Below are 12,546 nucleotides of genomic sequence, written 5' to 3'. Positions count from 1 at the left end.
ACTGGAGTCCAGTCACCAAAATCCATTTCATCATCTCCCTCATCCTCAACTTGAGTCGCCATAGCAGTCCAGTCACAAACCAGTTTATGCCAACCGCCGAGTGTGTTCTTTCGAAATAATATCCAGTATTTTAACTAATTTCAACCAGACGCTGTCAGGTACAGTGTAAGCTCTTGGACTTTTTATCACTAAATCAAGGTTAGTGAGTGGAATTCAAGCATAAACAAAGACATTGGAAAAAGCTTCTACATGAATGTTAGTTTAATGTTTGTCAAAAGTACAAACATTACACTAACATTCAGGGTGTTACTTGCACTTTGAATTTATCTTAATGTTAATTTGACTAAATTGTAAAGTAAAAGACTTTGGTCAAATGTTGTTTTTGAACTTGTTACATTGCAACACCAACATATATTTGCAATAAACGTGTTTACACAGTGGACCAGATTATTCAAACACAAACCTCAAGATCACATGTAAAAGGACTTTGTTATCAAATGTTTTCTTAATTTGATAAAGTCTTGATTATGATAAAAATAATCATGACACAACCATTTTGAAACGTGGTTTATTTGTTGAATTACAATCACTGTTTAAAGCCACAGGTATGTCAGAAAGCATTTACACAAAACAGTAAAGATAAACATGCAGTTTTCTTTCCTCTCACCAATGCAGTCTTAACAATTTCTTCTATTATTTTAGGCTAAAAGTATGTAAAAATTAACTGTAAGTATTAACACTGATTTAACTTTAAATCACTTAACCACCCACAATTACCATGTAGGACAGGCAGATCTGAATCATTAAACTTTTTCTTGCCTAACTATTTTACACTGTTGGTTGTTATAATTGTCACAGCACAACCATCGCAAGCTATGAGTTGTTATCTTGAAAAAAAGCCAAGAATACCTCCGCCTCGTTTCTCACTAGCTGAATATGGAGTATATACAGAATAAGGGGGCTCCGTACGTACTCCATGTTTTAATAATTCCTGCTGTATTCCAGAGATGGCGTCATTATTTTCTTTGCAGTTTATTAATCCATTTACTCTCTCGTGATAGAAAACACTGAAATGCTGCACAATCTTAGGGTTGTAGTCCCAGGTTCCCATTGTGGCAACATGTTTTGGTTCATGAGAATGATGCATCAAGACCAGAATGGCAGGTTTAGCACCTGTGAAGAACAAAAGAGACAATAAATAGAACAAAAAACATAATAGGTGGAAGATTAAGTCTTTCTCCCTGGGACACAAAATTCTTTTAAAATTTTATCTCACCTTGAAGGGCAAAAGGTTATTAGCAAAAACGCAAAATGATTGGCTTTGAAAAACCTTTGCAGGGTTACTTTAAGTAACCTTAACACATGATAATTTGTTAATTTGTACAGATAAATTCATCTTAAGAACCCAAAAATGCCTCGTATTTGAAAATGTACATGCCAAGAAAGGTCTGATTGGAAACAAATGGATGGAAGTTTACTGTCAATACAGCAGTCTGGAAAAACTCATTGTCTCACCTGTAACGTTTCTCATGGCTGCTTCCACATCTGTCCCTGTACGTGAAACAATTGGACAGAAGACCAACACGACATGGCAATCCTCACTGCTCTGGCTCTCCACCAAGTCCAGCTGCTGGGCTGAGCTCTTAACTTGGCTCAGAATCTGATGATGGGCTTCAAATGTCTGACCACTGATCACCATGTTGTACTTCACCGTCACTAAGAGGGCAGGGTACAGCCACAGAGTTAAACTATTTAAAGATACGGATAACTTCACCATCACATAAAAACATTTCTCAAGAGAAATGAAGATCATAAAGACAATTGCTACCTTTTTCAATCTGGGAATGACCGTAAGAGTGATAACTTGGTGACCTGGAGACCCCGGCACTTTGGTTTACATGCACTGAAAAAGAGTATTGAATGGATTAGCAAAAATAGTTACTTAGGGGTTCTTTCTTTCTATCTATCTATCTATCTATCTATCTATCTATCTATCTATCTATCTATCTATCTATCTATCTATCTATCTATCTATCTATCTATCTATCTATCTANCTATCTATCTATCTATCTATCTATCTATCTATCTATCTATCTATCTATCTATCTATCTATCTATCTATCTATCTATCTATCTATCTATCTATCTAGCATTTCAAAATTATTAATACAACTAATATATTACAAAAGAGGTTAAATGTCAGTAATGCAAAAACCAGAGAGAGAGTAAAACTTGCCTGGAGATTTTTGTGAAGTGGTTTCATTTGGTCCAAAACAGGAACTTGTTGGACCAGCCAGCATCTTAGCAGCAGAACCTATGAAACAGCGTCATTGTAAACCTCAGTTCATATGCTGCATTTTATTTATTGATCAACATTAAAAAGTATTCACTATCAAAGGAGAAATTGTAACTTAAACATAACTATGACACATAAAAAAAAACAACAAAAAAAAAACAATCAAATCATTAGGGAATTTGTTAAATTGAAACATCAGCTTTTGTCTTTCAGTTTTAAATCCCCTGTGTGCAAAAACAAGCATCTGACTACTTTTGTCTATACAGAGTATTAGGCAATAGATTAAAGTTCACACATGAATAGAAAGCTTTTTGTGGACTGGAAACAGCATTAGCCGTGAATAACATGTGGGAAAATGTGTTATGATAAAGGTACTAATTTTGGTATTTATCAAAAAGAAATCTAAACGGAGTAAAATAGATGCAACTTTTTTTTCTCTTAGCCATGTGTTAAAAAAAAAAACTTTTAGTAAAAATAACAAGCTGTTAGAAACAACATTAACATTTGAAAAGACAAACTGTGATAAATGAAGCTACAATACAATGAAGCATGCTTGTAAGATTTACTAAAATGAAGAGAAAACTCAACCTGTATCACGTTTCTGCTGTGGCTGAGCTTTCATGTCCTCCAATAAACTAATGTGTGCTTCAAGGAAACTCTGCACATTGTTCAGCTGAGCTTTCATGTCCTTCAGGAGACGGAGGTAGTCAACCAAGACCCCGTTGTTGGTCAGGGCATCTGAACAGAGTAAAAGGTTGATACAATCATGTTTTTCTGAAGATATCCCCATTTTAAAATACATTTTCAAAGAAAACATACCCTTTATAGAATCCTCTGGGATGAAACCTCTAAGATCTTTCAGGAGCTTCTCAACTGGTTTCTGATTAAAATACAACAAAATGCAAATTAATCTAAAGGTAAGTTTGCACTGCATCAGTCTAGGTTTGTGTGAATGCATAGGGGACACACACATGTTTGTTTATTATTTCAAAGATCTTCCTCCTCAACTTTAGCTTGTCAGATCCAGGGAAAAGCTCATGCAGGTCTTCTCTTGTTAGAGTCTGGAGCTCTGAGTCTGTGCAGAAATCTGCTTCTGAAAAATGGTTTTAAGGGTTACAAGTTAAAACGTAACGCAACAGTGATGATACAACAACTGAATTAAGAGTATGAATCATATGTCCCTGTGATGAGCCCGTAGAAATAAAGTGCAGAGGCCTGTCTAGTTGCAGATCCGATAAATGAATTACTTACTTTCAAGCGTCTTCGCTGCGATTGAATTGAGGTTTTGTATTTCCCTTAGCAAACCGTTCATTTTATCGGAGGGGAATAAAAACAGAGGTTTATTTTTGTTCCGTGTGTCTTCTCGGTCACCCTTTAGCGCGATAAAATGAGCCTGTAAAAACGAAAGTGGAAAGGAGAAACAAATAGACGTCAGAAATCGCTGAATCACACCTCATCCTGAGTAATATGGCGTCTATTTGTAAAGCTTAGATCACAACACAAATAACATAATGTCGTTACGTCTGTGCTCATTTTAGTCTCTCCTGATGCTCACCCTTTTCCAGTCAAGAGAAAGTGAAACTGAAGTGGGCCGGAGCCGTTTTTCTCACGTCAGAGCATAGAGGGCGCTCTAACCTCCATGTAGCCTCTTTCCAATACTCAATACTTTTCTTTCTGTTTGCAGGTGCATATCATATCTATGGAAGCCCGTTTGCGCCACTATAGCCAACTAATTACCTCAGCATCTCCACAAAGATTTTCATCAGAGAGAAGAATGAAGTGTTGTTGCACTTATTTCACCACCTAAATGTGCTTGAAAAAAGAAAAAACATTTCATGGACATTCTGTTTTTTCTCTTTTTTTTTTTTTTTTTTTTTTTTTTTTTTTTTTTTTTTTACCAATGACCTTTTGTGGTTTCCTCCACTTGTGAAGGGTGTTTCTGACTACTGGGCTACTATCAAGTCAGAAATGATCCCTATAATTGTGTAGGCCATAACACATCTGTATTAAAACCCCTTTACATTTGTTCTCGTGTAGCATTCTAATTTTTAAATAAACGTGCAAATGTGATTCATTTTAAACAATTAATGCAACTATAAATAATAATAAAAAAGTATTTAAAAAGCATTATGTATACCGGTACATGCAGTTGTTCAATCTAGTTTCTGTTTTATTTTTGTCCTCTTCACCTAGCAACACATGCTCCCCATCCCAGGCAGTAGAAACATTTATCTTAATACAATATGAATATGAAAATAATTATAAAATAGAGACTGAATAGTTTAATTTATTGGATTTTTAGGTTACATTTGCAAGTGGTAAAACAGAGTATATATAACAAAATATAAAAATCAACATATACTACAGCACAACATCCCAAGACAGCTACAGTGTATATTGAAATTTACAATGAATACGTTTATAAGTTCACATCACTGTAAACTGACAAAAAAAGAGAAAAATATATAAACCTCTACTCTACAGGCCCCCAAACACTTTTAGTATCACTGTTGCTGCTGCTGGTGCTGCTGCTGCTACTGTCACTGTCGAACAACCTAAAGCCAAACTCACCGTCCAAATGGGAGCAGCTGTCAATGTCAGGGCTATTATATCCACCAGTCACGGCCCATTTACTTCTTGGAGTACAGTATTCAAGTAATTTGTTTTGTATCTGGATCACGGCAGCATTATTTTCTTTACACTTCAGCAATCCACGCGCTTTCTTGTGGTAGAAAATATTGACATGCAGCACGATGCTTGAGTAATCCGACCACATCCTCCTTGTTGCTGTATGCCTGATGCTAAGTGTGTGGTGCATCAACACCAGGATAACTGGTTCCCCTCCTGTGAAAACAAGAATTTAGTTTGAGGTAGAATAGAAAACTTGGGAAACTTGGGAAAACTTAAACCCACCAAGGTGGGTGGGGGCTATACTTAAAGGTCAAGCGTGGGAGAAATAGCGACACCTAGTGGAATAAAAGCTACAACATTTTACAGTCATGTTCATTACATTACAATATGTGTTTCAGAATAGCCTTTAGAAAATAACAAACATAATCAGGTATAAAACAAACTTTTTATTAAGCCAACATTTCTGTACTTTTTTTTAGGCTTGTATAATATTCTAATCACAAATGTCATGTTTTCATTAGTTGTAAGTGGAAATAATAGAAAATTGTATAATAAAGGCCACTAAACAACACATATAAAATGAGTAAAATCATAGAGATAGATATTTCATAGATTTTCTTCCAGTAGAATGTGCTCACTGTTAAACCTGAAGGTGAGCTCTAAGTCAAACACATATCTAACTAAATGTTTACTAACACAATTTCTGCTCAACAATCACTGAATCTTCAGCTCGCAGAAAAATAACTACAAGTTGAAACAAAATTATAAATGAATCTCATTTTAAGTTGTCTGTTCTGGTATTTTGTTTACCTGTTACATTACGCATGGCTTCATCAACATCTGCCCCGGTTCGGGAAGTGACTGGGCAGAACACTAGGAGGACTTGGCCGTCCTGACTGCATGAAATGAGCTGAACCCGGCCCCGCACTTGGGCTTGGACCTCGGCCATGAGCTGAAGATGGGCATCAAAGGTTTTACCAGCGACAACCATCTGGTACATCACTGTGGGAAATAAATGAACATTTGTGAATCGATTGACTAAATAAAATTTTACATGGAAATTACTTTAAAAATAAAAATGAAAGTCGTAATATTGGTGACAGATTCAAGCCATCAGATCCAGTTTTGCTTGAGAGAAGTTGTAAAAATGGTTGGAGACATTTTGCATTCAAATCTAACGGTGTATCTTTTTTTTCTATTATTGAAAAAAGCCAATCCAAATAATTCTATTTCATAAAGCAAATGTCACACTAATTGAATCACGGGCTACAACGTAGCTTACCACCATCACCATGAGATTATTTAACATTATTAGAAGGTAATTGTTACAATATTTATATGCCACTTTTGCAAATTGTGTAGCCAGTGTTGCTAAGTAGCAACAACCATAACAAAGATTTTTATTTTTTTTGCCATGTCCTACAAATCTGTGACATCATGACTTATCACAAAAATAAAATGTCTATGCTACGGTGTTGGATGAATAGGAAGGCAATGCTGGATAGTTATTAGATTAAAACATTATTCTATGCCAGAGAAATACATGGCAGACAAACAAAAATATGACAGGGGTAAGTCATCAGAAAATGTGTAATATATATAAAAGAAAGTAACCTGAGATTTACCTTGAGCTGCATATGAATGTCCGTTCTCTGGTGTAATGATAGGCTCTGGTGAAAGACTGGGAGCCTTTGTGCCAGGGCTGGATAAAACATCTGTCAGGTATAAAAAAGAAAAAAAAAATCTGATTATGGTTTTCAACAGTAATTTTTACTTTACTCTTATTTATTTGATTCTACATTCCCATTTAAAGTAATCACTTTTCCATAGCTTTTTATTGGTTTAATTAAATTGCTACTTAAATCATAGAACTTAATCTGTTTTAACCTCAAAGCGAGTGAGCTGTTAGATACAAAACGTCAAGTCTTCTTGTGTTATGTTAGCTGCATTTACAGGGCTTTGTAAGGCGCTGCTTTTGTATGGACTGACAACATAATGGAAAGGCAGCGTGAGGGAATCCTGTTGCGGCTTCTTTTCGAGGATCTTTGAATTTTAACAAGAAAATAACTTGAACAAAAGAACATCAGATTTGAGGGAAAAGTAAATATAATTGAAAGACAATTATAGACGATTTGAGTCGGAGCTCTTTGTGAGATTTCACACGGCTGCGAAATGATCATTTCCAACTAATTTCCAAGGTTTTTACCACCGGAAGCAGAGACTGGAAATATTAAGGCTCTAAAAGCTTTTTCTGTCCAAACACAGGTTAGATGAAAACCACTGAATCACAACTAGGGTTAAAGGTAAAGTTAATGAATTACCATAATAGAAAAGAAACACAGATTAAAACGTGAGTCTACAGACTTTTAGAAAACCACCGGAAATATTTACCAAATCCACACATCACAATAACGATTCATAACAACCTGAGTCTTGTTCCTGGTGTGGCTGAGCTTTACTCATGTCCTCCAGTAAATGAATGTGAGCTTCAATGACACTCTGCACATTGTTCAGCTGATCTTTCATGTCCTTCAGGGTATGAAGGTAGTCAACCAAGACCCCACTGCAAGATAGAGAATCTGAAAAAGAAAGCATAATGTATGTTAGAAGGGAAAAATACTGTAGTGGGATTTTTAGTAGTGCTACTGGAAAACTATTTTACCCCTGAGGGAGTACGGTAGCATGAAACCTTCGAGTTCTTTCAGGAGAACATTTATCGGTTTCTGCATGAATAAAACAAGCCAACTGGTGAGAATTTATGCACACTGTGCAGTTCTATGAACAGCAAAGAGGCAGCACACAAAGTGCAGGAAAAAAAACCTCACATGCTTCTTTATAATTTCGAAGATGATCCGTCTTAGCTTCAGCTTCTCCGGTCCGGGAAACAGCTCGTGTAGGTCTGCTCGAGTCAGAGACTGGATCTCTGAATCTGTGCGGAAATCTGCTTCTGAAAATGAATATTGAAATTTTATTGCGATTGTATGTGATTTTATGCGACACAGTGGTACAAGTCATTCAAAAAAAAAAAAAAAAAAAATCCAAATAGAGTGGCTTGATTTGTTTTCATTCTGCTTTACCTTTAAAAAAATATATATCTAGTGCTAGTCTTTGACTGAATCGCCTCATATGTAAACAACAACTTAAACACAGAGCCAGAACAACAATGGAACTGAGTAGATGGAAGTAGATGTATGTTTTAGAAGGGTCTAGTCAAAGTCCAGAGCTAAATCAATTTGAGGACCTTTGGCAAAAGAGGTTCTTCATCCAGTAATACTGAGCTTTGTGCAATCTTATAAAGAGATAAGAGCAAAAGTTTGGAAACTTACCCTAAACAACTTGTTGTAATTGCATCAAAAGCTAGTTGCATAAAGTATTAATTCAGTAGAACTGAACACATTTGCATGCCGCACTTTTCAGATTCGTAATTCTAAAAGATGTTGAAAGCGAGACGATTTACCATTTTTAATCACAAAAATGCATTTGTCCATCTTTAACATAAAACTACAATGAGACACGTTGAAATTAGAGTTTGCAAAGTGAAAAAAAAGTTTGCAAAAATAGTAGTTTAGCAACGCACTTTAGTTATCAGAGAGAGAACAGCACACCAATCACACTGCTGGTGTGCTACACTCATTTGTTTATTTTTACTTAATAAGGAAGAAGTGTTTTTGAGATCGACAACAGATTTGCCCGTGCTTGCCAATGTGGGACCGAGTGTGTGTAACCGGATCTGCAGTTTGTCCAGTCTGGTCTTATGGGTCAGCCCAGCTGCCTCCTCTGAAGACAGTCACTTACGTTCCAGCACAGAAGCAGCTGCTGCGTTGGTGCGTCTCACTTTCCTCAGCAAAACAGCCATAACTTATCCTGAAGAGCAAACAGACTTTTGTTCATAATTAGTATGGCAAGGCATGCGTCTCGTCTTTAATTTACTACAAACTTTAAATGCAGAACGACTGTGGAAAACACGAGTTTGGTATAATAATAAAAATTACAGTACAATATTTATTGTGCAATAAATAAACGTCAAGTGTTGCGTTTAAATCATCCGTACATGTTTTATTGAGTAGAGATTGGACGAGATCTTGTTTTATTACTCACCGTTAACCGTTATCACAAAGTCAAAGTGACTTCGCCGCTGCTATTTCTACTCACGTCATTACGTAAAGGCTTCAAACGGAACGGCGGCCGTCAGAGGAGATGACGCGGCTGTAAATCCGCCCATCAGTACATCGCAAGCTAGAAAACAAACAAACAAAAAAAAGAATAGAGAACATATGGTTTCTGCTATAAAAGAAGCTTGCCATGTTTCTCTTTTGATTTTTGTCTGAAAAGAAGAGATGAAAGTGTGAAGCAGTGGGAGCAGAAAAACCCCAACAAGGTTTGTATCATTGGGTTAAATGAGGCCCTTTAATAGACACTTCTAAAAAACAAAAAGTTCTTCTCTGGAATAATGTTTGTCTTGAGAATGGGCTGGTTGACAATTATTTTAAATACATTTTTAAATACACAATCAAAAACACACAATCTTTTAGTTTACAGTTTTCTGAATGTTATGTTTATAGGTAACAACTCTTTTGAGCAAAAATATTGCTTTCCCTTTTTCAACCTGCCATCTTTGGCATTTAGGAATGTGCTGGAAATGTCTTTTTTTTTTTTCTTCCTTGTTCGCCTCAATAATTTATAGGTGAGACTTAATACACTTTAGAAAACAAACAAACAAAAAAAACGAATCCTCTGAAAATAGTTGTTGGTGGAGTGATAAAAAATAAATAAATAAAAGAAAGTTGAAAGTAACTTTGAAAACTTTCAGAAACTTGAAGGAACTCTCCATCAGGGTCACTTCTAAAGAAACCCTGGCCTTTTTGAGCAGATTCAGGACCTTCTCAGTGCTGGAGTTTGAGCTGGGGAACGTAAAGAGCACAACGCTACATTGATCGTTATGATGAAATCTATTTAAAGGAGGACTTAGTAAGGAGGATGTGGGAAAACCTGCATGACTGTGGGTGTTATTTATAGTCCGTTTTGTTGTTGTTTTTATCCGGAGAACTGCATCCAAATTTTGCCGCACGATGTCTCGTTGTTGCAACGTCAGTAAAGAGTCCTAAACTTGACTTCAGCATAAGACACCCGCTGGTCCTCCAGGAAAATTCATGAGATGTGTTCAACCTTACAAGCGCTTTGTGAACAAGCACTGAAAGTTCAGCTTCCATTACGCTGACAGAGATTTGTGTTGTTGCCTCTGACCTTCATCGTAGAAACCTCCTTCATATACTAACTGTAGTAGTCGGTGACAGGGTACAGCGTGCTCACATAGAAAAGCCAGCAGGGTGCAGTACTGTACAGCGCTACCTGCTGTTCCTCTGGTGTCAGTCTCACAAAGTCATCTGCATATGGTTTTCTCTCTCAAAGTTTCTAAAAACTCCAATAATCATGACTATAAACAGTTAAAAGTCAAAATAACAGAGACCAATTCAATGAAGACGTGCACATAGATAGTCGCTGGTGTGTTCAGTTTATCTCTGATTCCACCCCTTTTGCAACTCTGCAACCCAAACAGGCTTTATTTCTCCTTTTGCATCCTTACACAGAGCAGGAAAAATAAAGAGCAACAAAGAGGTGTCCAAGAGCGAAAAGCATCAGTAGATTTTTTTCTTTTTTTCCTCTCCTCCCCCATTGACTTCCAAGTCACTCAGCACAAACGAGATCCTCTAGCAGGCCTGACAGCCGACAGTGAAACTTCTCTCCTGTGTCAGACTTTCTGCAGGAGGTGGGGCTGAGACGGCTGCTTCCAGCTCCGCTCGGATTCCCTCAAGGAGCCTTTGAAGGAAGAATAAAGCAAGGTTTTGCGCATATCTGACTGTAGCTGAACACTGCAGTGACATTCAAAGGCTCCCACTACACCAGCTTAACATCAGCTGTTGTTTCTTTGATTTAGATCTTCCTCCAGTGTCTTCAGTTTCACGCAACTTTTTGAAGAAAGAGAGAAAAAACACATCAGAAGGAGGGATTAAACTGCAGTCCAGTCTTTTGTGGAAGTAGTGGCCAATTCTGCCCAGAAGATGGTAATCTGGCACCAGCAGTTGGCCTCTTTTGATTTAAAGAAATAAAATAAAATAAAAAAAATCTGGGAACTTCACAGAAAGTAATACGAGCCTATTTGGCTCCTGGCCACTTTTAGGTGATGCAAAGTCCACAGTCCCTTCAGAAGATCTTAGAAGGAGCCAAAAGCTGATCCAAGGTGACATCTCAGTCTTACCCGCTGCTCTTATTCACAACTAACAAGGTGATATCAAAGATACTTCTCTGAAATGAGTAAGGGAAGATTTATTTCACAGATGGAATCATGATCTGGGTTTCACTCAAAGTGAAACAATGAAGGCAATCGCAACTTAAACTCTTGATTTTTATTTATTTTTTTCAAATGAAGCAGGAGATGGATGGACAGATTGAGCGTTTGCCGTAATGTAAGCATCTTAATTTGACTTCTGACCTTTGGTAGTTAGATGTAGATCATAACTAAAATAATGGGGTCATGGGTAAAAGGGGATGAAATGAGCTTACTCTATGAGATAAGTGAGCTCAGCCATTGACATGAAGTAAGAAACTGTTTCATCCAATAAAGGAGTACAGCAACAGCATCCTCCTATGTGAAGAACCTTGATTAATATGAGTTACAACAACAATTATTTTTTAACCTTGGGATCAATAAACTATGTTTATAATTTAATTTAGCGTCATTGTACATCTTGTTTTGTATTGCAGACTTCATTTATCTGTGTTTTTGTCATTTTTTATTCCTTTGTTGCAATTTTATCTGTAATGTCTTTTCATATCTTTGCTTAACACCCTTTAAAAAAATAGCTTTCCAAAAAACAAAACAAAACCAAAAATAATAGTCTTATAGGAGGTTAGAACTGCCCTTTGGAAATCATATACTTGTAAAAGTCATGAAGGATTATGTGGTTAATACACCATGGCTCCTACACCAGATTAGATGCTGGAACATTTCCTCATCTCGCTCGCCCTTGGATTTTGGAAAACGACTGGAAGAAAAACATTGTAATTCTGGTGTAACAACAGGAAAAACAGAAGACAGCAAAATGACTAACCTTGAATGTTTTTTTTTTCCTGTGTTGCTTTTACTGAAGGAAAAAAAGCAAGAGAAAAACAACAGCTGCAGAAAAAAATCTCTCTTTCTCTCCCTCTATCTCTCTCTCTCTCTCTCTCTCTCTCTCTCTCTCTCTCTCTCTCTCTCTTTTGTGTGCACACTGGAAAGAGCAGACGATGACCTTTGGGTTTTACCACTGAAAGGATGAATATGGAAAGACAATGTCAAGTGGGAACAGATTCTCATGCACGGCCCATCGGCAGGAATGGAAATGAGATAAGCATGAGATTAACAGTTGGTCTGAAAAAAGAAACCAATGATTCAACTTCTGCGTCGGATAGCTCCTCTCATTGTTATCAGCGATCAAATCTTGTGATTTTCAGAGATTAAAAAGTGAAGCTTTGCAGATGCCAATTTACTTACACACACACACACACACACACACACACACACACACACACACACACACACACACACACACACACACACACACACACACACACACACACA

The 12,546-nt window shown here is 36.8% G+C and overlaps 2 protein-coding genes across 2 annotated transcripts; both read right to left on the bottom strand.

Moving 5' to 3' along the window:
- Positions 1-551: 551 nt before the first annotated feature.
- LOC103457735 (uncharacterized) lies at positions 552-3,835 on the bottom strand. The gene is made up of 8 exons (XM_017302069.1): positions 3,549-3,835; positions 3,269-3,390; positions 3,117-3,177; positions 2,886-3,035; positions 2,238-2,315; positions 1,829-1,903; positions 1,516-1,716; positions 552-1,173 (listed from the first exon to the last, which is right to left on the bottom strand). The coding sequence occupies exons 1-8, from the start codon at positions 3,607-3,609 to the stop codon at positions 884-886; spliced, it is 1,038 nt and encodes a 345-aa protein (XP_017157558.1). The 5' UTR covers positions 3,610-3,835; the 3' UTR covers positions 552-883.
- A 724-nt stretch (positions 3,836-4,559) lies between these two features.
- LOC103457734 (uncharacterized) lies at positions 4,560-9,114 on the bottom strand. The gene is made up of 8 exons (XM_008398103.2): positions 9,027-9,114; positions 8,724-8,792; positions 7,754-7,875; positions 7,591-7,651; positions 7,355-7,507; positions 6,554-6,643; positions 5,739-5,930; positions 4,560-5,141 (listed from the first exon to the last, which is right to left on the bottom strand). Exons 2-8 carry the CDS (start codon positions 8,782-8,784, stop codon positions 4,771-4,773), a joined length of 1,050 nt encoding a protein of 349 aa, XP_008396325.1. The 5' UTR covers positions 8,785-8,792; positions 9,027-9,114; the 3' UTR covers positions 4,560-4,770.
- Positions 9,115-12,546: the final 3,432 nt, after the last annotated feature.

This window comes from Poecilia reticulata, linkage group LG21 (assembly GCF_000633615.1).
Source record: "Poecilia reticulata strain Guanapo linkage group LG21, Guppy_female_1.0+MT, whole genome shotgun sequence".
Lineage (NCBI taxonomy): Eukaryota > Metazoa > Chordata > Actinopteri > Cyprinodontiformes > Poeciliidae > Poecilia > Poecilia reticulata.
Note: the sequence above shows the minus strand (reverse complement) of the source record. Positions and strands in the feature narration are given on the sequence as shown.